Here is a 26,182-nt window from a genome sequence, read left to right on the forward strand (position 1 = left end):
TAAAATTGCATTACTCTTGCCTCAGATGGCAGGGATTTAGGAAATTAAGTGTGACATGTCACAAAATAATGAAAAAACAAGAGAAGGCCTGTAACTTGTTCATGGGCCTGATACATCAGCCCAGCAGTGAGGGTTCACCTGTATTTCTTGTTCCTTGAATGTCTTTGTTATGTATCACCTCAGATGTCTTGAGCGCAGCATGATTTTATTTCAGGTATTTATTTATGTTCACAGTTTCAATTGTGTCTCTTCACAGATCGCTGGATTTGGTGGTTCGTCCTGTTCCTTCAAGTTCTGCAGCACAGGGTGATAGCTGGCAGTCACCATGCAGCGCTTGTACTTCATTCATGGCACCCAGCCCGCTGAAACCAAATATGCTTGGTTCCATCTCACAAAAGAATTTTTCAGGAGCATCAGAGCTGAATTTACTGGAGACACCTCTTGTGGTTAAGGTTTGTGTTTTAAAAAACAGGATCAACCAACCGAAGCAAAAGCCTGTAAACTTTGTTTCACATGAAACCACCACAGTATTTAACACAGACCCTGTTGGATTCAGACTGTGGAATATTTTCAGCATGCGTGTGGTTATTGGACGTAGAATCCTTTTGGAAGCAGGACAAAGTTGGGAACAGTCTTGAAGAGGGAAAGTTTAGTTCTAAGTTAACTGCCGTACGCACATTGTCCCATAGCTTCGTGAAATACTTTGCTCCATGCAATAAAAACGAGTGTAGGTTATAAATTGGACTTCTCAGTACACATAGATCCTTAGAGATGCAATTTGTAGCTTAACCATCTCATTGTTTAAGTGCTCAATAGCTCTGTGGAGTTTGACTTGCATGCCTACAAGCAAGAATGTATATGCTTCCGTTTCTTAATCCACTTAAGGGAATGACAACGTAAGGGATGCCAGTTAAGCGATGTCAGTCTCTGTCAAATTCAGTGATGGCTTTTTGCAGGGATTCTACGTATTGATGCTTGTGTTAAACTCTCTTTCCATTCACCGCCATCAAACTCTCCTCATGTAAGGAAATAACAACTGACCAATCAATCTTCTTGGTGCTGCTCTTTTTGCCTTTGCCTACCTGAACAGAATAGTAGTGATCTCTCTGAATTATAACCTTTTTCTTCTTACTAACTATTGTCCATATCGTTAAGCTGGTTTCATTCTCTTCCTTTTAAACCCATTCAATACTGTAAAATCTTTTCTGAGCTGACGTAAGGAGACCTGAACGCTTCTAGATGAAGATGTGTAGGTATGTTTACAGCAGTGTCACTTCATTCAGTCCAGTGCGTGGATTGATTAATCCGAGAAGAAAGAAGGTATCGCTGTTGCTTTGCCGATTGCCATTTCTCATGGCAGTGTTTTCAGTTGCTGTATCTGGGGTAGCATTTGAAGCTGTATGCCTTGTAGAAGAGCAGTGTAGATATGGCAAAAGTTACTGGGATGGGAGATAGCATTGCAGACAAGAAGATGCCATATCCTTGTTTCTCCAGAAAATTAATTTGAACACTAACATTTTATGTTGCATTAATAAAAAAAAGAAAAAAAAAAAGAAGAAAGAAGCCAAAAGAGTCATAAGAAACATAAAACGCCTGGTTTTTATACCATTAAGTTTTTTGTCCCTTTGGAAAAAGAGCAGTGCAGAGGCTAATCTTTGTCCTCTCTGCTGGTACAAAGTCAGTTTAATTTGAACTAATACTTTTGACAAGTGAAGTCTTCTCTTTTGAAGATTTAGCAGGTCTTAAATTATTATTTTTTTTCATAGGGAGCTAAAGTTTTGGCCACAGCTGCTTCTGGTTTTCCTGCGTTTACTCCTCAGTCTATGCTCAGATCCAGCCTTCACACTACACCCCTAGCAACTCCTTCTGCATCTCCAGGACAATCAGTTACTCCTCCTCTACAAGCAAAGGAGCACAGAATATCTTTCAGGGAAGAGAACTTGAATGCAAAATGGACTGTTGGGGTAAGCTGGCCTGTAGTTAGTGATCTTTATAGTTAAAGGCTTTACAGACTGTGATTTGATTTAGGTTTTTTCAAGTTTTCCAAAACTCCTTATATTGAGAACTGGAATAGCAAATCAGAACGGCAGACTTGAATTTGGTCAAAAAAGGTTATGTTAGACCTTCTGTAACATCACCTGCCTGCAGGAACATATTCATAACAAATACCAGGGACCTTGGTGGTTTTTACTGCAGCATCGCTAGGCGCTGTGGTTGTTCCAAATTGCATGTGTGCAGCTTCCCGCTATACCTTTCGAAACGGTGGTATGGCAGGAAGGTAAGGAATACAGATTGAGTCAGTTGTTTGGGTTCGTTAAGCTTTGTGAACGAAACACCTCTGAAAGCAACAAAAGTCATGAGCCGCAGTTACTTTCAGTCTCTCTTTTTGCAAGGACTGGGTTTCCTTAAGTTATGGTAAAAATAGACTGCCGATGAAGAGAGCTGTATGGCTGTCTCTTCTCTAGCCCTAAAGTTCTCGGTTTTGCTTCTTGCCTTGCACCAGCGATAGCATTCATATAGTTGTCAAATGAAGTCTGTCCACCTGGAAGTTGCCCCCTTCTGCTCCTCCTTTTGTTCTGTCGGGTGGCTTCCCTGATTCAGCTCGTCATGCAGTTGCCAGAGTAACGTACCAAACGGATGGGGGCATGTGCTAGTATCTACCTGTAGGAGCTTTCCGCACCTGTACTAACAAATTGTCTTAACCTGTTTTTATCGTACCTGTTATTGCCTGTTAGAAAGAGCTACTCAACTGTAAGAAGAGGCTCTCTCTCCTGTAGGAAGTTCTTAGTAATAGTGCAGCGTGGCCGGATTAATTTCCTTGTTCCACGCCACAGGCATAGTGAACGCTAAAATATGTTAGTAGTGCATACAAGCTGAAAAGGCAAGCATAAAAAAAGAGAAATCTTGGAGTTACGATTTTAGGTATGCAAAGCTCCCTCTTCTTGAAAACACAGTAGTGAACCCAATGAACAGCCTTGAGATGACAGGGTAAGCAAGCACTTACAAGGCCCACTTCATCTTAATTCTCCAAGGCTGTGGAAACTCAATAAGCAGTCAACAGTGTGATTGGTTTTTACACTCCGCTTTAAAAGCCAAGATAGCACTAGAATGAGAACTAATTTTGTAGCACCTTGCTTGAGGTGACACTTGTAAAACTGACAAATATTGGTATATATTTGTTCTTTTTTTTGTCTTGCTTTGACAAAAAGTATATGTGTGATCTTGATTGTGAACTTTCTTTTTAAAAAATAAAGGTGACGGAAGATAATAAAGCACCATCTGGAGTTTCATCTGAGCATCATCACGGAGTGGTGGAGGAAAGTAGAGATGAACCAACTCTGTTTCCTCTGAGCAATCCCGAGGAAGATGGTGCTGAAGTAGAAGAGTCTGGAGATGGTTTGGAGAAAATGGATGTCAGCAAAGAAAACAGTAACTTCTCTGCCAGGTCAGACCAAGCTGCTTTGGAGTATCATGATGCAAAATCACCTGGCGATTTTGAAGATGAAGTCATCTTTATAGCTGTTAATCCAGCTAATTCTTCCACTGAAGAAACTGCCGATTTTCAAGAACTGGAGAAGGAGGAAGACAGTGAAATAGTTGAAGAGAAACCCTTCCCGATGGAACAACCAGATTCATCAGAACTAAGAAAAGCAGCTGGTATGTTTCCTGCTACGATAACCTAAGCTTCTGCATTTCTCGGATGACTTCAAAAGGCTAAATTACTGATGGGTGCAACAGTCCATGATGAGCATTCACAAATGTCCCAGGCACTTGCTTGTCCTAGGCTTTTAAACTTGCCACTGTGTTTTGAGTCCTTTTTTAGGTCTCGTGGACATTCTGAATGTATACTGCTTTTGGCGGGCACTTCTTGTGTGTAATTGCAGCGGAGAGGCAGCAGTGACTTGTGGGAGTTTTGAGAGGGGTACAAGTTGAAAACTTAGGCTTCTGGTTCTGCTTTAGGGGTACTTCTGTAGGCTGCAGGTTTTTTTACAGCACGTTTAGCGTATGGCGTGCTTTGACTAGATAGGTAATTTTTTGTTGTTCTTTTGTTTTTTTACCCCCCTCGTTAGTGCTCAGTTAAATAGTTTTCTTTGGGAAGTGAGTCTGCTTGTGTATCTGCTTCTCATTACAGCTATGCTTGCTCCTTTTGCTGGCTCAACGGCTTATGCAGCCTTTTCCAAACCTATTTCAGCTGGTCTTTGGTAATTCAGCTCCATTCAACTCATTCAAGCCAGTGCGGCTGCTGAGGATGTGTTCATATGAGCAGGTCTGCTGGCAGGTTAGAAGAGATGTCACTCACTAGGTGGTGAGCAGTGATGAAGAGCTGGGAATGACAGTAGTGCAGGAACAGGGAGAAGATGTGTAAACACAGCTACAGTCAGGATTGGACAAACAGAGCTCAGTCCGCTCAGCTCCTTATAACAGAAGTTTGCTATTCCTGGGAGAGGTATGCAAGTGTCGGAGTTCTGCGTCCGAGGTCTCGAAACAGTTTGTAGTGGGGAGCGTGTACTCCGGTATCAGTGCATCATATGCAGCCTGATTCAGTCCTAAGCCCGAGATGATTCTGGAGGATCCTGGAGAGTGACTGCTGCTACTGAAGTTCCTCAGCTCCTCTTCTTTTTCAATAAGAGGAGTGCCCAGACAGGGGCTCCGTGTACATGGGAATTCAGACCTGGGGTTCTCCAGGTCTGAGTGTTTCTAGTAAGATAGGTCAAAACATTTGCCTGTCTGATTTTAGCTGCCCTGCGTTTGGACAAGAAATCAAGGGTGCTTTTCCTTAAAAACAATGATGAGGTCCTAATCATTAAAGAATAACCTTATGAAGAAAGTTTGTCATTGCCGGACTATGGTACAAAGAGTTCTGTACAATTTCAGTACTCTGGAAGCGTTAGAGGGCAGTCAGTATAGCTCTTGTTTGGCCTGAGCTAGCAAAATTATCCCAGTCCTGCGTACTGTCTGCAAAGGTAATTGTTGGATCTGGAGGAAGCAGACGGCAGAAACAAAGAAGAAAAGGAGGAGGGTGTTTCTAAAATTTGGCCTGTTGAGAGAAAAACAGGCTAGCAAGCAGTTGGGTTTCAACAGCACCAGTCAATCGCTAGAGAAAAGAACGGGAGACGACCTTAGATGCATTCTCGTAGAAGAGGGGAAACGAAATCAAGAGAGGAAAGAAGCATTGCTGGGATGAGTTAAATATCCAAAGAGAAATAAGAAAAACTTATGACCCGATTTTAAGAAGGAGGGATGTTTCGTGAGGTTTTTATGTATTAGGTCAGTAACATATCAAGTTGAGTTTGTAAACAGAATGTCAATGGCCATGCTGTTTTCTTGACGGAAATTACGCGTCAGACTTCTTCTTTTACTGGAAAGAAGAATTCAGACCTTCTGTGCATCTGAAGTCTTGGTAGCGTTATTTTGTTAGGTCACCATCCTAGGTGAAATGCGTTACCGGCTCTCTTGAAAATCATACGAGCATTTTAAAAGAAATGATGTTAAGTGCAACAGGGAAGTCACCCATCTGTCTGTTTTTGTAGGATTTGTGGAAGAATCAAATGCTGAACATCTTACCCTTCCTGAGGATGGTAAATGGTTGTTTCAAGCTGCTGAGGCTGCTACTTCTGGGACTGCAAGTGAAGGGTAAGTTTAGGAAATAGATAACACCTTTAGGTTCACACAGCATGTGACTGCTGGCTTTCCTGTGTTTGAAAACTATGATTTTTGAGCTGGTATTGGTTCTCTCCTGTGTTCTTAAATACAACAGGTTTCCTGTTCCTTTCTGTCTGTGGACAGAACTAATGTGGCGTGAATAGAAGTGAAATTGACGAGCTGTCACTTTCAGCCTTTTTTCTCAAATCATTGCAGACCCCAAAGTAGTGGGCTGAGGACTTCATTCAGCAGGCTGTATGCACCTTTCTACAGTTTGAGGGGGCTACTAAGCAGATACTGTGAAGAGAAGCCCTGCTTTTGTCGGAATGTTATGTCGGTGAAAATTACACCTGAGATTCCTGTAACTTTAGTGGGTTTATTGCGCGGCTTGAATACTTTCTGGCAGTATTTTATACACTTAATTTCTATTTTCTGTGTGTGGTCAATTAGCATCTATTTGTTTCCGGAAAGGGAAGCAGTTTTCTCACCAGGTACTTGAAAAGCTGCAACTGCTTAGTGAGAGACGTTAGCGATGAAATAACCCTTAATTTCACGTGGTAACTTACAGTGGCACAAACTTTTGTTCAGTTGCTTCTAGACCTCGAGTATGGCAGCTGCACTCTTTCTACAGAAGACAAATAATATATTATTCTTTAATACAACTCTGTTGTTATGTTATTATCCAGTGTGAGATAGCTGGGAAGAATGTTAAGTACTTGATTCGTTGCACAAGATGAGTCGGGAATTGAATGTCGATGTGTTGGTAAAGGAATTTCTAATTTTTCTTAATTTTTTTCTGTTTGGAAACTTGAAGACTTTACAGTGAGAAAGTAATTTGTAAAGCTCTTCAAGTTTGTTTGAAGCTTTATGATGGATTTCTCTCTTTCTGTTCATGCAGTGAAGCAAACCAGCAGGAGTCCAAAATGTCCTCTTCATCAGCAGAAAAAGCCACACCAGTTGCAACAAACCCACAGCTTTCTGAATCCCTGCAGGCAGAGGGTGAATGTACGTACAGTATGTGGGAGATGTTATGTGAGTTAAGGTAGCTGAACGCCTCAAGTAAAACGTGCAGTTTGCCATAGCGCTACAGGCGTCTCAGACTGAAGTAGTACTAGCATGTTACTGCTACCTTTCATTAAACCGTAGAGAGAAGAATACCCTCCTCAGAGAAAGTCCTTGTAGAAAATGCATAGCCAATGTTCCTGTTCTGGATAAAGGTACTGAGAACACTGGTAGAATGTAAAATATTAGAAGGAGAGATCAGTATTTATTTCGGTGTTGTACACCACTACTAACTTGTGTGCTATGGGATCTGCTGCTTGAGTTACTATTTTGAAAGATGATGCATGCCTCAGTATTCAGGCTGTGAAGAATAACTAGCTGCCAGGTAGATGGTTCTGGTTTCTAGCGTTTGCGGAAAGCCCGATGTATGTGGCAGGATGGAGAACTGTATTCTTGGCTCCTGCTCCCTCTGTTACTTCCTGTTGCTTAAACGCATCTCATTTCTAGAGCAGCTAAGTTAAAATCATATAAATCTCTTCCAGCTGTGATACGTACCCTTGACAGCGAGGATGTGGTCAGTACTCATTCAGAAAATTGCCTTGAGGGGAAGTGTGTGGATTTACCTGAAGAACGTAACCCAGAAGCAGCTGAAGATGAAGGAAACGTTCCTTTTCCACAGGAAGAAGTAACTGTTTGTAACAATCTTCCTAAAACTGAGGAAATTAATGTAAGTAAACTATTTTCCCATTTTCTACAAAAGAGAAAACACCTTGCAAATTGAGGACAGTCCTGTCTAACCGACAATTAGAAGGCACGCAAAACCCTCTCAGTTTCTTCAGCTGGGTAACACAAGTCCAAACCTCGTTGGGTAAGGGCAGATAGGTTTTTCTCCTATGCATTTGCTGTACCTATAACACAGAATAGAACCTGCCAAGACTTGGGCCTTTGAGAGCTGTAGGAGTGCCAAAAACGGCCTAAATATTCTTTAAAATCACCATGCCTTCATTTGGTTTGCTAGACTGTAAATGTTTCTTATTTGGCTTAAAAAAAGAAATAGTTTTAATGTTGAAGACAATAAGAAAAGTTGGGGAGCGCAGCGTTTCAATACCGGAGGCCGTTTACCAAATGACAAAATGACGTGGGAACCAAACTCATTTTCAGAATGATTTGGGTGCTTAGGTCCTTTGCTATTTGTTCCTTATTAACATAAAGAGAATTCCCAGTAATGAGTTAATTTCAGTGTCAAGATATTTCCAGCTACCTAAAACTCTTTTTGTGTGTGTGTGAAAATGTGGGGGTTTTAACATCTCAACTTTGTAAAATATGAATTTTAAAAGGTTGTTCACAAGGGCTGAAAATCAGAGCCAGAGATTCCTCAGTTGTCGCAGGTTGTCCCCATTGTTCTCACTTCTGCTGGGGCCGAGGAGTGATTTGGATTCATTGTGGATGTCCTCTAAGTAGCATATAGAGTATGCTGTCGATTTCCTGTAGGGTTGTTCTCACAGGAATTAGTAATAGTTAGAGTGAAATACAAACTGAAAGGTAGGCATAGCACAACTAGATTGGTCTCAAGCAACAGAAGATGCTTTTCAGTGTCCCAGATTTCAGATGAAGTTGAATAGGCAGTCGCTTGCGTAGCTCGTCTCGGCTTTGGGGTTTAGGACAATGCTCTAGAGAAGATGATTATAGACTTGGGAATACATAAATCACGCACTTATGGGAGTAAATGGAAAATTTGTGATGGGAAGAAGGGAGCCGGCATGTGAGACGGTCACAAAGCTGCTGCAGCCATTCCTGTAGCAGTAGAGTGAAGGTTTTCCTGTTTTCGTTATGACTGGTTCTTACGGAGCTATACGTAAAGGTGTCTTTTTCGCTTGTCTACCTTCACTGAATTTAGGACAAACTACTTCCTACTGTCTTGGTCGTAGATTTATAAGCATAAAAGGAAAGTTTATGCAGACTGAGAGGGTTGTCAAACATTGAAATGTGCTGCCCAGGGAAGTGGTTGAGTCACCATCCCTGGAGATATTCAAAAAGCGAGTGGACGGGGTACTTCAGGACGTGGTTTAGTGGGCATGGTTAATGGTTGGACTCGATGATCTTGATGGTCTTTTCCAACCTAAATGATTCTACGATTCTACGATTCTATGACTAGTGTTTCTCGAATTTAGCTTTGAAGCGTGGCACGTTGCTAGATGCGTGTTGCGCAACTACATGCACTTGTTCTCAAATTTGCGCTAATACCTCGCTTGCGGTCTGTGCTCCCTGCCGTGCTGTTAATGGCCGGTGGGAACCGGGCTGGAGTTACCCTGTTGTACTTCGTAACGCCGGCTTATGACAGGGTAGAATTGCTGGTGGTCGTGAAACTAGTCTGGTATTTGTACTCGGTATTGCCGTCACCTTCATACTTCGGGAGCCATCCATCGGAAACTATTAGTAATTACAGCTTTTAGCTTTTTTCCTCGGCGAGCCCGCCTATGGGGGGCATCTCCGTACTTGGGGTGCCATCGCCTGGAGACTGTTAATGATTACACTTTTTACCTTTTCTCCTTGGGGAGCCAGCCTAGGGAGGAGAAATCTGCCCGCATCTTCCCCTTCTCTGCCAGGCTAATTACAATAGTGTTTGAGGACTTTGAAAATTTGCATATCCTTGGGCTGCTGAAACCAGCATGGTCCTATGCGAGGTCTCCTGCATGTCGTTCGGGTCTTGTTTAGGGTTGAACAACTGTTTAAGAATACGATAAAAGATGATGCGTTAGCAACTTTTGACAAGGCAGGAGGCAAGAAAATAAGCAGATTCTATGGAGGCTCCCGCTGAGTGGCTTCTTCCTACTGCCCTCTTCGGCTAGCACTGTAACTTAGAGGGTTGGGCAAAGGTCTTCACGCGTTGATTAAATTATCTTGGCCATCTGAGTCACTTGAAATACATAACAGAGACTACTTTTGTTCTCAACATAAAAGCTTGAGTGTCTCATGTGGCTCTAGCAGGAGAGAATAATTGCTCAGTATGGGGAGCTACAAAGGCTGAGAGGGAGGTACTTAGAATCTATGTGTTGTCTCCTGCAATCCAAGTGATTCCTTAAAGTGCGGTGTTGAGTTGTGCGATGTGATAGCTGGCCAGTTTGACTAAAAGTGTTGCGGTGACAACTATGATGACCGAAACTTTAAGCTTGGGGGACATCGTTGTACTTTGCCCCGTTCGTTAGATGCAGAGTCGGTCACTCTGTGTGGATTTGTAGTCAGTCCGGAAAGTACTGCAATGTGATGATTGCTGCCAGCTGGGTATACAGCTTGTATTGTAAAACTGCTCACTTTGTTCACGGGGGGTGGCAAATCGTTAGTCAGGAACAGAAGTATCAGAAATGGAGCATGTGATTGCATACACGGAATACTCTGTTCTCTGTCCCTTAGACGCATAAACTTTTATCTGTAGTAGAGAGTACCTTGTATGTTTCTAACTTTACGTTTGGTGGCGATCTGAAAGGAAAAGCAGCATTTCACTGTCCTCAGCTTCATCTAGCTCAGCCTGAAGTTAGTCTGTTTGGTAACTGATAATGCATTAAGAGACATTTTTTAACTTCAGGTTATTGAAGATGGTGCGGTTAAGGCACAAACCTCAGAAGCAGCACCTGAAACATCACCATATAGTGAACTACATCCCTCAGGCAATCTTCAGTACAGCCATGATACTACAGAGCAACAGCTTGCATGTCATTTGCCTGATAACAGAGATGGTGAATGTGATGCAGCTGAGGGAGATGGAGAGCTTTTTCCATCTCAGAGTAATTCTACTTTAGTCTTGGAAGGAGAAGAAGGTGAAGCAGAGATGGGAGACCCTACATTAGTAGATGCTTCTAAAGCAGCTGGCACAACAACAGAGGAAAAACCTGTCAACAGTTTAGGAAATACTGAAACCCAAGAACATGTTACCAACTCGGTGTCCACTGTAACTAGTGATCAGGCATCTCAAAATATGGCAGAGTCGCTCCCGTATGTGCCTGAACCCATTAAGGCAGCTATTGCTGCGAACTTACTGGATGCAATCAAAGACACAAGAAGTGAAGAGTTTACACCTGAAGTTGTAGAACAATCTATTCATGAAACCACAGGTAAAAAGGTAACTGGATTCCAGAAGGCAAAAGCTCCCTTAAGAACTGTGCCAGAAGGAGTGGAAGACGAAACCAGCATACGTCAAGTAGAGCACGGCATCGCTCCTAGAACACGTACAAGGGGACAGCTGAGTAGAAGTCTAAGTGCTCCATCGGCAGGCACTCAGCAGCTACTGAAGACAGGCAAACCAGGTCTGTTTGCACTGTCTCCTAGGAGAAATACCAGGCAAACAAAAGAAGCGCCTGAGACTTCTAGTCTTCAAACAGAAGAAAATGCTCAAGAGGAGCAAATGCTTGTGATACCTGTTACTCCTAGGAAAGGCAGGAAGCCTAAACCAAGTAGTGCAGAAAAAGTAGAAAGCAGTCTTTCTGATGGACGAACATTGTCCCTCCCTACACAGTCCGTAGCCGCTACTCCAAGAAGAAGATTAAGGAGAGCGAAGGAAGCTGCAGCTGAACTCTTGGGAGAGGCTAACGAGGAAACTTCTCTTGCTGAAGGTAGCATTATCGCTTCTGCTACTTCCCAAAGGACTAGAGGAGGGAAAAGTTCAGCAGGAGGTCAAGAAACTGGCCAGACTGACACTGGTCATAAGATAAAAACGTCAGTCAGTCCCAGCAGAAGTGCAAGAAAACTGAAAAGCGTTAATTTACAATTTATGCAAAATATTGTCAAGGATCAAGAGGTGCAGCCTAGTGCGCAACACCTTTTACCGGTGCCAGCTAAAAGAGGCAGAAGAAGAAAGATGAGTTCATCAGAAGTTTCAGAAAATTCTGACCTTGATCTGTCTAAATCATCGCTTCCTCAAACAGAATTCAAACTTCCCGTCACTCCGGGAAGAAGGGCCAGGAAGCAGGCACAAAATCTCCTGGCAGACACAGAATCTCTCTCTGCTCAGGAAGACATGTGTGCAGGTGGGAAAGTGGGAATCCTTGATACTCCTGAGAGAAGAATAAGAGGAGTCCCACATGCTAAACTAGAAAAAACGGATGCTCCTGAGCAAAGAGCTGCCCAGCCAAACGAGGAATCAAGCACACCCAGGACTACAGTAGGAACAGGGCGTCGGGGCAGAAAGAGACGATTAGTATTGGAGGAGAGCACAGGGGAGGAGGCCTTCCCCCAAGGACCTGCTGGCAGTCCTTTGATGCTAGAAGAGAGAAACCCATCAAAATGTGCTGCAATAATAAGATCTGTAATGGATCGTATTACAAGAACATGCCTAGTGTGTAAATAAAGCCGGAGGTAACTCTCAGGGTTGTCAGTGCAATACATTTATTTGCTGGAAATTCATCGGTTTCAATGTAACTAATCAGAAACAGCTTAGGTGTTGATTTCTGGTGGGGAAAAAAACAAGCTACAGGCAGAAACCAGTCCATAGTTTCTTGTGAGTTGTTAGGCAATACTTGTAACCTATTAGTCTAGGCCAATCTGAAAATACAAAGAGAGAATAGGATTTCAAGTAATAAGACAGCATTTGTTTCCTATTTTCTTTGTACTTTTGCCTTCTATGCAAAACTTCCTGGTTTCCATTCCAGGAATGCTTTTTTTCACCAAAGCAGTCAAGATCATGAGTCTCTTTGATAAGCCTGGAGATAAATGTACCGTGGTTCCTTTTGAATTAAAGCTGTTCCTAAAATGCAATGCATTTTCCAATGCACTGTGCTGTGTGGATGACCAATCTGTGAGGCAGAGGAAAAAATGCAAGTTACGGTCACTGATGTGGCTTGTTCGTTCAGGTCACTCACTCCTTGGCTGTGACTCTGACCTGGCAAGGTCCAAGAGCAGGCTTATCCCACAGCAGTCATTGGTGTGGTGCGCGTTGCTGTTGAACTTGGTTTCAATCCAGACTAAGCCGTGAATTCTTAGTGAATGACTGATTGCTTGTATTTTGGTACTACGACTGCAACTTCAATACACAGAGAGAAAAAGGTGAGGAGGTAGGTGTGCGATTTGTATGAGCACCAACAGCACAAACATATGTAGAATCCTTCTGGAAGCAGGACGTTGGGAACAGTCTTGAAGAGGGGAAGTTTAGTTCTAAGTTAACTGCAGTACGCACATTGTCCCATAGCTTTCTGAAATACACTCGTGTTTATTGCAGGGAACAAAGTAAGTTAACATTGGACTTCTCAATATACTTAAGCCCTTAGAGATGCAATTTGTAGCTTAACCGTCTCATTATTTAAGTGCTCAATGGCTCTGTGGAGTTTGACTTGCATGCCCACAAGCAAGAATGTGTATGTTTCTTAATCCATTTAAGGGAATGACAACGTAAGTGATGCCAGTTAAGCTATCTCAGTCTCTGTCAAATTCAGTGATGGCTTTTTGTAGGAATTCTACTTGTCTTAAACGGTCTTTCCATTCACTGCCATCAGACTCTTCTCATGTAAGGACATAACTGACCAACCTTCTTGGTGCTGATCTCTTTGGCTTTGCCTACCTGAACAGAATAGTTGTGATCTCAATCTTCAATACAGCTGTGATACTACAGAGCAACAGTTGCATGGGATTTGCCTGGTAATAGAGATGGTGAATGTGATGCAGCTGTGGGAGATGAAGAGATTTTTCTATCTCAAAAGAGTAATTTTCAGAACTTTAGGAGGAAAATTTCTTATGTAAAGTACTTCAGTAAGGGTCACCAATATTAGCTTTACTCATTACAGTTTTCATTTGTCTTACCTAGTTAATGACATAATGCAAGTAATCAACCAAAAGGAAAATACTATTAAGAGCCATATTCCATTTTCCTCCAAGGTTCAAAATAAAGGACAATGTAGACTGTGAAAACTGAGATGGACTTAACAGGTTTTGGTAGACCTTAGCTACAACAAAAAAAAAAAAAAAAAAAAAACAACAACCACCACCACCAAACACCCCACCCAGTAAAACCCTGAACCACCACCAGCTTGTAGGGCCACTCAGGCCTCCCAGCCCTGGCACCGCTGGCCACCATGGGGAGAAGAACTGCCGTGTTGCTGATGACGGTCTCATTGACAAACCCTACTCTTTGTGCTTTCTCTTCTATTTTAGTGCAAGTCACTACAGGCAAGCTAGTAAGAATGAAAGTCAAAATACCTTATGACAACAGTACAGAGTCACCTGGTCTCTATAATAACCCAGGGGGAAAAAGGAGACAAAACTGTTCCTTAAGCTCTGAGAAACAACAACTACTCTTTTATTTCACTATGGGCACTAAGGCTTTGAAAGCAAGAACACCACAAAGCAATAGCGCCCCTCCCAAACAGGCATGAGGAGTAACTAGTTGTTTCATCTGCTAAGGCACTTGTTATCCAGGGCCTGCCTGCTTTTAATAGTTGCAGACTGGGGCCAAGCAAGAAGGCTGTGGCTGGTTGTGAAGCAGATGCCATAGTGGTTCTCTTAAGTAGTAGCTTAAAACTTAGCTAGAAGAGATCAAAGAAAATTCTAGAACTAGTACCCAATAAGTCACTGATTTAATATGCTTGGGAACTAAAAAGCCCCTTCATGGGCTTGCTCGCTATAGCAAATAGTACTGTAACTTTTAACTCCATTTTTCTTCTGTTTCTGCTGTAAACAATAGCACACTGAAACCATTTTATGATTAGGCTTTTACAGCCAAATGAGTTTTATTGGAGTTAGACCCAGGAAAGGGGTTAGTTCATACAGTTATGTTTTGACTTCAGAGTTCAGGCTTGCTAATAACAGAGAACTCAACACCACGTTTGTTGAGGCGATCGATCAGTTTTGTTTTGGAGAAAGCAGCTCCTGGAGAATATACACCACCCCTGTTAATGAAAATCAAAAGAGAAAAACAGTAGTGGTACAGTGAGTGAGTAAGACCTTTTTTAAGTCAAGGATGTATTTCACTGCCTGAGAAAGAAAAAGCCACTCTCTCCCACAGGAGAGCGTGTGCAGAATTTAGCAAGCTGGTTATATTCATAGGTTTGTTTCTGCAGCCAGCAAACTCAAGAGAAACCATTCCATTAACTGGAAATGCAGACACTGATGCAACAGATGCAGCAAAAGCATTTCTAAAGACGTATGACTACATCTTTTCAAACTGAAAGGCAGATGAAGAGTAAATGGCTGTGAATCAGTATCTGAAGGTTTCACGTATTATTTTTATAATGACCTTACAATTATTACATATATTACACATTATTACATAGGTGTATTACGATTACACGCATAGAAGTATACTGAAATGCGGTGGACTGACCTTGGCTGAATGCCAGGTGCCCACCAAGCAGCTCTATCACTTCCCTCCTCAGTAGGACAGGGAGAGGAGAAAATCATATGGAAAAAAACCCCTCATAGGTCAAGATCAAGGTGGTTTAATAAAGCAAAAGCAAAGTGTGTGAAGTTATCTCCCTTGCACAGCCATTTGGGTGAGGCAAGACAAAAATCCACAGGGTTATGAGATCTGTAGTTTCCAAGAGAAACATACACATATAGTAGTTTTAGGGGAGATCAAGGTGTTCTGCATGGGAAAGTACTTACCGTTTAGGCAGACAAGCTGCATCCTCCAGAAGAGATACAGCTGCTTGAACCATTGCAATTGGTGTAGCAACATAGCCAGGCTCTGACAAACAAACAAACAAAAAAAAAACAAAACAAAAAACCCCAAACAAACAATGTACAGCGTGTTGAAATGTAGAATGTAATCTCGCTCTTACCCACAGCGTGCTGAAGAATAATCTCTTTGGCAACAAAACAGCCTTCCCCATTTAAGAACAGCTTTTTTACCTTGTAACCATCCCAAGTAGCTGGTGAAGTCCCTAAGATCTAATCTGGACAAATACTGCTTCAACTACAGGCCTATAACCACACAACAAGCATGAGCGATCACCTCACAGGTGAGAGAGGGCTCTCCATTACAGCAAGAGCTTTCCCCATTCTGTGCTTAAATTCAGACTTTTGCTGTGAGACTGTTGCATTCAGCAGTTATTTAAAGAAGCTATGCTTCATTAACTCCTTTCTGAATGCACATTCTTGCTGTCTCCAAACTTGACTTCAGGTGTCACCTCCCCTCAAAGGAATGACCTGAACACAGGTATGTTATGGCTAGAAATGATACTATGCCAGATCTGCTTCCGTTCACTCACAGGGGACTGGAAATAAACAAGTAGTAAGTCCAGGCTGCAACAACTGAAAACTAACCTTAAAGCACTCTCCCTTTAACTGCTCTACTCTGCAAAAATGAAAAATTGGAACAGGGAAAGTCAGAAGGAAAGCGAATGACAAGGCAGCAAATGAAGTGGCTGTGAATGCTACTATCCAAGGTAATACTCTGTAAAGGCTGCTGACTTTGTCCATGCTGCAAGCGCTCCTCAAGGGTGAGTAGCAGTGGAACCATAAACTTCTTTTTGAGTAGGGAATGTAAGGCAAAAGCAGTAAGCTGCTACTGACATACATACCTGGTCCTTTCACTTCAGTGCAGATCTTGACATTTGGTTTGCCATACTGGGGGTCTTGCCCCTCACTGTAACCCTCGCCAAAAAAAGTCATTGTAAAAGAGGTTCCATCCATCTGTAGTGGACAAGACAAACGTGGCCACCAAAACAGTAACTCACTTCTATCAGGCAAGCACAAGTAGTAAATACAGGTGTCTATTATGCCACAAATACTATCATCTATCTAAATATGAGAAGAGTTATTGGGAGTTATTGCTTAAAAGGTACAATCTCATCTAAATTTGTAATCACTTCCCCTTTGTTGGAACTGTTACTGTCCTAAAGTCCATTTATTCTCTCAGGGCTTTCAGTCCTGGGTTTGTACTACTCAGTCTCCCCCTGTCATCACCGTTGACAGATGTGAGTGCTGTGAGCCATCCCTGTAAATACATCAGACCCAGCAACATGACCCATTTTCTCCTGGTATGAGTTGCACATACTCTGATGTCTAATAGCAGAAGGCATGATGATTTAAATATTCAAAGCTAACTGAACAGGCACACACAATGTGCATTTAGAAATTATTTCTTTGGGACTAAGCAGCTGACTCTAGATTACTAGTCCACCATTATCATAACAAATCTATTCAGTAATTGTGATGGAAAACAGTCAGCTACCTGTTTCTGGGTTGGTCCTTTCTTTGTGAAGAATCCAGCAGAGAAAAATTCCGGGTACTATATAAGAACAGGGGAAAAAACCAAACAAACAACAGTAAACTAGAGGGGGAAAAAATATCCAAACACTTAATTCTTTTGTGTTCTGAACACTTACTTTTGTCAGAAGTTTTCTTCCAAAGCTCAACTTCACAAGAAGAAGAAATAAAATGCCAGCAAACATCAGCTTGATAACAGAGCCAAGACCACCTATGTTCACATAAGCGCCATACTGCACCTGAGGCAAAACCATATTTCCAGTGGTAGAATTTACATTAAAATTTTTGCATCAGTTCATTTGTAAAAATGAATCTACCCCCACATTAGGATGCAACTGCTTGATACAATAGATAGCTGTTTAAATCGGGCCTTAGACAATTGTCTTGGTTCTAAGCAACTCTCTGAATAATGCTTCACTTTGTAATTCATTATGAGAAGACAGTGTAACTACAGAATGGCGAGGGAGCGAGCATGGTAAACAAGAGTGGAACACTTTAAAGAAAGGTGCATTTTGGTATCCAATTCCAGGCTGCTTTCCCAAGATCTTCCTTTCCTCCCCTTACTGCTTTAGTTTAAGACAAACTGACGCCTTCCTTTAGAATTTTGGAATAGCAATGGGAAGCCTTTCTCATGAGTAGTTTCCAAGTATATTTTCAGAGCACTGTCTCACCTTCATCTCTTAACTGATGCCTGTGATTCTGCACAGCTGTTCTATACGTTGTTGGGGCTGGTCTCCTCTCAGGAAACCATGGAAAACAAAAACTAAACACGACCACCGCTTCACCTTGCCTTTACTCTGCACACCAGAGACCCAAGCATCAAAGACGTCTCCAGATACAAATGAGCAGCATACGAATTCTTTATCAGAATGTTTACTACACTGACCTGACCTGACCATAGTTGCACAGACTACAATTACAATGCTTTTAGAAGCTCCACTGATTAAAACAAGAAAAGCCTCTGCACAGGAACAGAATTTAACGTATTCATCATTCCCCAAAATAAGGAAGCCTACCTTTCAAATATTTCCGTGACTCAAGGCTTCCATTCCCTACAAATACAGGCCCAGAAATCAGATAGCATAAGAACCCTACGAGAGACTCTCGTATCTATTATGCTAGCAGCAATAAGCAAGCTCATCAGGCAGAGCATCGAGTAGTATGAAAGAGGCCCGTGCACCCAGAAGAACCTGGACCACATCAGGTCAAACAGCTTGCAAAGGAGACCAACAGCACCAGCCTCCTTCTTTACAGAAGCAGAAGCACATCGCAGTTCGTTACTATTTACCTAACTGCAGAAGCCCTACTACGCAGATCTGCACTAAGAACAGTTATCACATAAAGGAAAGATGCGCTGAAAATGCTACTAAGGACATAGTATACCAAAACCAGTAACTTACAGGTGTTTCCTGCAACTCTGTGTGCAAGTAACACTGAGACCGTTTCACAACGGAACCATCAGATCCCATGAATCGAATGGAGTACTCTTTGAATTCCTGATTGTAAAACACCAGTCCTCTGCCAATGGAAAAAAGAAAGTCAGAAAAAATGTTCACATGTTCACGCGTGCTGAAAGAAACAGATCATAACAGCCCTACCCATACTGGCTTTTTCCTCAAGCATTTCTATGACGTCACCTCTTTCCACTGAAAGCAAACCATTCCAAATTTATCCCTGGCTCAACTCAAAATTCCACGCACTACAGTGAGGATGAATTTGATAATCAAAATAATACTCTCCTCACTTTTCTTTCTTCCTCCTACCAATCGCTTCTGAAATCAAACACAAAAGTTTGCCATGTCAACAAAAGTCTCTTAGAACAAGTTAACTTTGAGACCCTGTAAATGCTGGGATGTGTTCTTTTTTTTCAGTAAAATAGGAAGAAATCAGTAAAACTGAACTTATCTTCAATTCTACTAGATGAGTATCCATCCGTTCATATTACACTGAAGTCCTAAATGCATCTTTTTAGTATTTAGGAAAGCAATATGTTGCCAACCTATATAGTAAATACTGGAGCTGTTAGAAGACAGCGTGTTTCACGTCTTACGCTTCTTATACCTGCTTCTAAGTTTTGCACCAACTACTGGAACAGGGGCATATCCTATCTTTTTTCGAAGCTTCCTCAGGTTGTCTTGATCCGCAAGGCCATAAACCGCTGACTTCCAGGTCCCATCATGTGCACAAGAGCCCTGGCAACATACCATGAAACCGTAGTTAATTCAGCATCTGAAGGTTTCATGTATTATTTTAATAATGACCTTACAATTATTACATATATTACACATTATTACATAGATGTATTACGATTACACGCATAAAAGTACATTGAAATGCGGTGGATTGACCTTGGCTGAATGCCAGGTGCCCACCAAGCCGCTCTATCACTTCCCTCCTCAGTAGGACAGGGAGAGGAGAAAATCATATGGGAAAAAACCCCTCATAGGTCAAGATCAAGGCGGTTTAATAAAGCAAAAGCAAAGGCCGCATGCAGAAGCAAAGGAAAACAAAAGCTTTATTCTCTACTTCCCATCAGCAGGCGATGTCCAGCCACTTCCCGGGAAGCAGGGCTTCAGGACACAGAGCAGTTGCTCCAGGAGGCAAACCTTGTACTAACACATGCCCCCCACCCCTCCTCCTTTCTCGTAGCTTTTATCACCGAGCAGACATCATATGGTACGGAATACGCCTTTCGTCAGTTTGGGTCACTACCCTGGCTGTGTCCCCTCCCAGAATCTTGCCCACCCCCAGACTACTGGGTGAGGGCGGGGGGAAATATTGGAGAGCCAGCCTTGATGCTGTGCGAGCACTGCTTAGCAGCAGCCAGAACGCTGGTGTGTTATCAGCACCTTTCTAGCACCAGTACAGAGCACAGCACGATGAGGGCTGCTACGGGGAAAATTAACTCCATCTCAGCCAGACCCAATGCAATCTCCACCCCTTACGCCATACCATTTGTGTCATGCTCAGGTCCCACGGAAGTTAATACAGAGAAGATTTTATATTTATTTTTCTATATATATAAAAAACTGCCCCATTGTATTTAATTCTCGTTACTAAATCCCTTCTTACCAGCACTTACAACTTATCCTACATACTTAAACCACCTTTATACCCAACATACAGATTTATACACTCTCATTAACTACTATTCCCTGTCCTTTAACAGACAGATATTACTCTCCCAATCCACGCACTTCCTCCTCTCCTCCCAATGCTCATAAGAACAGGCTATGACTTGGGCCCCATCTGGCAATATGGGTGCTCAGGACAGGACAGGAGAAGCAGTATGTTCCATTGCTGGGCACCAACACTGTCTTGGTTTGGGTCATCGTTGCATTATTTCAATAATGACCTTACAATTATCACACCTTGTTGCAATTATTACATACTTTAATGCATGTAATGCTAATACATGTACCTTGAAACATACCCCCCAAACAAAACAAACAAACAAGCAAGCAAAAAAACCCAGCAAACAGCCAAACACTAGGATTACTGGCAACACACTATGTATCTGTTACAGTTTACTTATGTATGAATCCTTCCGACATCTCTGCAAAAATTATTTCCTGAAATGGCTTAACACAGCAAACTTTAGGTAGACAGCCTATGCAAGTGAACCTTACAAAAGCGTGTTTGCTCGGCATACTTCTGTTAGCTCCTAAAGTTCTTAGAGCCATCACCAAAGAACTGCCAGCTTGTTCCTTGGTCTGAATTAATGTAACAACAGTTATTCTAATGGGCTACAGTGAAGTCACCACAAATACCTCTCAGTTTCCAAGAAGGCGTAAACCAACTAACCTCAGGCCCAGATTTCACCTTCAGGAAACTTTCAACAGCAGTTAAGGTACCTTTAAGGGAGGAGAAAACATGACTTGGCATATACAGTCATTAGTTCACAAAGCCAGAGTACACTCTGGTAGACTCAAACAGCAGGCCACTGACACTGTTAGTTGAAAAGGCAGAGTCACATCTTTACCTCAAAGTAAAATAAACTACGATTAAGTTCCACAGCTCTTTTAGTTAGCAAGTATCAAACTTCTTACATAAAGTACTTCAAGAAGGGTCACCAATATTAGCTTTACTCACTACATTTTTCATTTGTCTTATCTACTTAATGACATAATAAAAATAATCCACACCAAAAAAAAAAAATAAAGGAAAGGAATATTAAGAGCCATATTCAGTTTTCCTCCAAGTTTCAAAATTAAGGATGATGTAGGCTGTGAAAACTGAGATGGACTTACAGATTTTGGTAGACCTTAACTACAAAAAAACCCAAACCAAACACCCCCCCGCCCCCAACCCCCTCCCCGAAACCTCGAAACACACAAGATATCCTAAAACCTTTAAGTTTAGCATAGCTTGTGTTTTGCAAAGCATGCTTAGTTGTGATGGATGAATAGCAAAACAAAACAACTCCTCCAAATTCCGCTTTGTTTTGCTTTGCTCAGTTCCTTCTGAGAGCATTAAGACTGTACTTGTGGGGGCAAATGTCAATATAGCAAGCAACTGGATAGACAGCTGGTAATACCCTAAAGGCCAAACAGGAAGATATAAAAGACATCTTTCTTCAAATCAAGTATCAGACATCAAATTATAACCCCACGAACAACCAGATACTCATTTCCATGCCTCTCCTCTCCCTTCAATCAGATCCAGATTGAGTTTTATTAAACTGAAAGCTGATGACACGCTCCAACGTAAAGCAATCCCACTTCATAGCACTTCTAACGGTACATAAAAGCAAAACATTCGGATGCTTTCATCAGCCCTTCCGACTGCAAGTCAGACCTGATGAACGAAGTATCCGCATTTGAGATTGGGAGCAAGTACTATTTGCACAGAATGGAATCATCTCGCATCTTCCCTCAAATATATTTATCCTCTTTCAGTTACTGTCTGGCTGCTCTTTAAGACAAAGGCACGGCACGGCACTGGCTGTCTACTTACACTCAGACAATGGCTTCTCAGGGCTTCCAGTAGAGAAAGAAAACCTAGGAAACCGGATCACCCACTAATTTCCAATCCCTCTCCCGCAGCCTTCCTGTCCCCACTGTCTTTTCCCTACAAGATCCGCACTGCACAAGGGGCAGTGCGCTGAGCCTTGCCTAGGGATGTCCACAGCCTGGCTCAACAGCCTGCTGCTGACAGCTGCAGGTTCTGTTCTCTCAGCGAGCAGCATTACCTTGAATCCCTCCTTCACCTAATGACCAATCTTCTCCAAGCTAATGGGAATATGATTTACTTCTCAATTTTTATTTACCAGGTTTGGTCGAAACTGATCAGCTGGTAAAGGCAGGCAAAAAGAGAGACTGAAGGAGTCTCCACATAAGCATTGCTGCTTTGGGAAGCCAGATGAAAGCATGGTCTGCACTTCTTTTTCCGCATAAGGTCACACTTAAATAAGTCACCTTTCAACTTGTCTCTGGTGTACAGTACTCCCATATCAGCTGGTATAGAGTCAAAGCCACAGCTTCCAATGACATACACTCCCTTTTCCGCAGCTTTGTCGTTGTATTTCAGGTACATTCCTTCCAGAAACTAAAACACAGTCAGAACAAGTATTTTAAGCAGAACTCTGTACTCGGCCACACCCAATATGAGCCATCAGCGCTTTACTGTCTTATCACAGCACCCCGCATACTTCAAAACACTTACAAGCATCTTTAAGACAGATACATGCTACTCCTGTTTTACGGCATGAAAGTATCACAGCAGTGCAAAGAAAGGTGGCCTGCACAAAATTCCCATGTAGAATCACAACCCAGACTCGAAGCAGAACTCAAGCATTTTGGATTTCCAGAGAGAACCCGAGAGGCTCTTGTCTCCAAGTAAGAAAACTATCCAACTAATACACATTAATGTACTTAAAAACAAGTAATGCATCGTAAACCAGCAGAGCAGGAGGCAAAATTTGTCTTCACGCTCAGCAACGTTAGCGGAAAAATACTACACAAATACCCCTTTAACAGCTCTTTGATAGAAGGTAGCATTTTTCTACGGTCACGTACCTGGGGTTCTCCACAGATGTCAATACAGCTCGCACCGTTTTCAACACAAGCTTCTACCACAGGCTCTCCAAAGAATCTATACTATAGAAGGAAAGACCACCACACGTTACAAAAAATAAAACCCACCCACCACAACTCACCCAGCGTGCTTCATCTGACAGAGCCACCCACAAGAGAAGTAAGCCCTTGGTGGGTACTGGGTTTGCTACGTGGGGCCAAAATGTAATAGTACTTGTGGGTTTTGGGGGGCTCGGGAGAAGAAGCAGCACAACAACCTTCATCACTGATGGTGCAGTTTGCTGCACAGACTGCTGCACCCTGTTTCTCTCCAAAGGTAAGACCACCAAGGCCAACTCAACGTGTCTAATCTCAAGGTATGCTTTTTGCGCTCCTGTTATCAGCATATTCTCTACTTAAGTACCGCCAATTTCCAAGACGTCGTCACGACCCAACTTCCAGCTCTTGTACTTTGATCCCCTCCAAGCGCGCTGGAAGTTTCGCCACCGAGAGTTTTAAAGGGGCCAAGAACTTAGAAGAGCATCTCTGTGGGCTTCTTTTCCCGCTCCATTTGTTTTCAGCGCTAGCACCCCTGAAACCGTTTTGGCCCAACCCAAAACTCCTCCCCGCTATTCCGAGCAGTTTCTTCTGCTGCCTGGGAAAGGCTCCCCCCAAACCACAAAACAAGCCAAAAAACCCCCACCGCCGCCAAACCCCCACCCAACCCTGCTGCCCTTCAGCGAGAACCGCCCGCGAATTCCCCCAGCGGAAATCGTGCCGTGCCGGGGAGTCTGCAGGCGACCCCAGGACACGGCTGCACTGCTGGGGCCGTCTCGAAAAGCGCCCTTTCCTCCGGACGGCTCCCGAAACCCCGCAGCCCAGCCGCAGAGGCTCCCGGTCGCCGCCGCAGCTCTCCCCCCCCCGCGCAGGGGGGCGCCCAGCCGCACGCAGCCGGGGAGCGGCGGCCGAGGGGCTGCCGGCGGCCGAGGGGCACACGCCGGCCGAGGGGCACACGGACGCCGGCCGAGGGGCACACGGACGCCGGCCGAGGGGCACACGCCGGCCCGGGCTCTGCCGGCAGCCGCGCCCGGCGGACGCCGCGGGAGCACCGCCCGCGTCCCCGCACTCACCGGGCCCGCGCAGTTGAGCACCAGCCGGGTCTGCCTCGCCGCGGCGGCCAGCGAGGCCGCGTCGCCCACGTCGCACAGCAGCACGCCGACCTCCGCCCCGAGCGCCGCCTTCCCTGCGCACCGGAGACCGCCGTCACCGCCGCCGCCCGCCGCCTCGCTTCCCGCCCCGGGCCGAGCCGCCACCTCCCCGGCGCGGGCCCCGCCGCCGCCGCCGCCGGCGGGGGGGGGGCTCGCCCCGCGTCGCCCCCTCAGCCCTTCCCTTCGCAGCCGCCCGCCGGCGGCTCCCCACGGAGGGGGCCGGGGCACGGGGGCCGGGCGGCGGCGCGGCGCCAGCACGACCCCCCCCGCCGCGGCCCGTACCCAGCCTCTCGGCCGCCCGCTCGAGCACCGCCTGCAGCTTCTCCCGGCTGCGCCCGGCCACGGCCCAGCGCAGGGCGCCGCGCAGCTCCCCGCCGGCCGCCGCCCGCGCCACCTCCTCCACCACGAACTGGCCGGTGAAGCCCGAGGCCCCGAACACCACCAGGTCATAGGGCCGCTCGGGCGCCCCGCCGCCGCCGCCGCCGCCGCCGGCCGCCATGGGGAGAGGAACCGCCGCACTGCCTGCCGGCGCCAGGCAGCGGCCGGTATCGCGCCGTCCCGCCCAGGTCCGCGCCCGTTGCCGGCGGGGGCGGGACGGGAGGCCGGCCCGCGGGGCGGGCGTTACGGCCCTTGCGGCGGTTGGGGCTTGCGGTGCCGAGCGGCGGGCCGGGCTCCGGGCCTGCCGGGCCCCGGCGGCGCCCAGCCCTCGGCCCCCGCCGGGGGAGAGGTAACCTTTGGTCTCGTTGCAGCAGCTAGGAAGGAGGGAGAGGTGCTCTCTCTCACGGGACCTTTGGCGTACCGTGAACGACTAAAAGTATACCACGATACGGCCGAGAGGCTTTGGAGCCCAGCAGCATAGGCAACAACGGTTTGTAGGGAGAGGCCATCCTCACTGGTCCCACAGCAGACACTCTTTCTCCTGAAGAGCACAGCTCGCTGCTGCCGTAAGCATTTCAGCATAGGTAGTAGAGATGAACCGAGGGCTGTTACTAATCAAAATTACCTTAATTACCCAGAAGTAAAATGAAATACTCTGTTGCCCCCCAAATGACAGGAAATATTTATGTTTCACTCGACAACAAAAGCAGAACAGTCCAAAATTTGAAGTTCCCATCGTGGTGGGGAGAAGCAATGATCCTGCAGAGCCCCGATGGTAAGGAGCATTCGTGACTGCACAGCACAGTGAGGTATGTTCATGTTTTCTGTGCTTTTCATGGCCAGGCTGCTCACCTGGATTCCCGAGGCTCACAGCAAGTCACACGGGAAGCAACCTCTTGAATCCTGCTCACTGGCCCTTTCCCAGGAGCATCTGCCGTATCTAAACCATTCCTGACAGATGCCTGTCTAACCTGTTAATAAAACCTCTAGTGACAGACACTTTTACACTGTAGCCCAGGCAATCTCCTTCTGCACTTTGTTGTACATACAGCTGGAGACAAGAAGCTAGATCTCCACATCTGTAGTTTCAGCCTCATGCTATTTTTCCTGTTTCTAGAGGATATTGGTAAAAGATTTAACCCCTGAGGAATATATATAAAAAAATGCTGCAAAGTTGGAAACGTCCATGCATTTCCTCAGTATTCCCTAGATTAAAAAGCACTAATGCTTTTGATCTTTCCTCACAGGCCACTTCATGCATACATTTTTCCTGTTATTTGAACTCTCCCGCTGGTTTACATTTGCCTTGAAATCTAGTGTCTGCTACTAGGCCCCACATTCACATTGTCAGTGCTAAATCAGTTGAGGAGGTTACGTGATGTGCCAGAATTTACTCCTGTTTCTACATGCCCAAAACATTTGCCTTTTTTTTTTTTTTTTTTTTTTGCAAGTGTCACATTGTTGATGCCCCTGTAGCTCATGATCTGTTCCACCTCAGAGGCTTTTTCAAATCACTGCTGCCTAGCCAGTCTTTTCCCATTTCAGATTTGTACTGAAGATTATTGTCCTTTCTGAATACATTCTAAACGTCTCCTTTCCAAAGCAGCAGGAGATCCTCACCTCTAAGCATCAGCATCAACTCCTTGAGTAGTGCTGATGCAGTTGTTTGTAGGCCTACACTATCAGCTGTATCAGTGAAACAAGTCAGTCTAACAGAAAACAAAGAGTGGGGGAGGGAAGGACAAA

At 44.4% G+C, this 26,182-nt stretch overlaps 1 protein-coding gene and 1 pseudogene across 1 annotated transcript; one reads left to right on the top strand and one right to left on the bottom strand.

The window, feature by feature from the left end:
- Nucleotides 1–11,986, top strand: part of LOC126051817 (protein ELYS-like) — a 42,216-nt pseudogene extending 30,230 nt beyond the window's left edge.
- Nucleotides 11,987–14,324: 2,338 nt separating this feature from the next.
- Nucleotides 14,325–25,092, bottom strand: LOC126051519 (saccharopine dehydrogenase-like oxidoreductase). The gene is given in 13 exon segments (XM_049830842.1): nucleotides 14,325–14,516; nucleotides 15,232–15,313; nucleotides 16,149–16,260; nucleotides 16,802–16,858; nucleotides 16,956–17,075; nucleotides 18,237–18,354; nucleotides 18,898–19,028; nucleotides 20,641–20,690; nucleotides 22,254–22,383; nucleotides 22,854–22,934; nucleotides 23,981–24,093; nucleotides 24,341–24,917; nucleotides 24,919–25,092. Coding segments are annotated over 13 exon segments (1,704 nt in total). The 5' UTR covers nucleotides 24,946–25,092; the 3' UTR covers nucleotides 14,325–14,410.
- Between the last annotated feature and the right edge of the window lie 1,090 nt (nucleotides 25,093–26,182).

Source organism: Accipiter gentilis, chromosome 28 (genome assembly GCF_929443795.1).
Source record: "Accipiter gentilis chromosome 28, bAccGen1.1, whole genome shotgun sequence".
Classification (NCBI taxonomy): Eukaryota; Metazoa; Chordata; class Aves; order Accipitriformes; family Accipitridae; genus Astur; species Astur gentilis.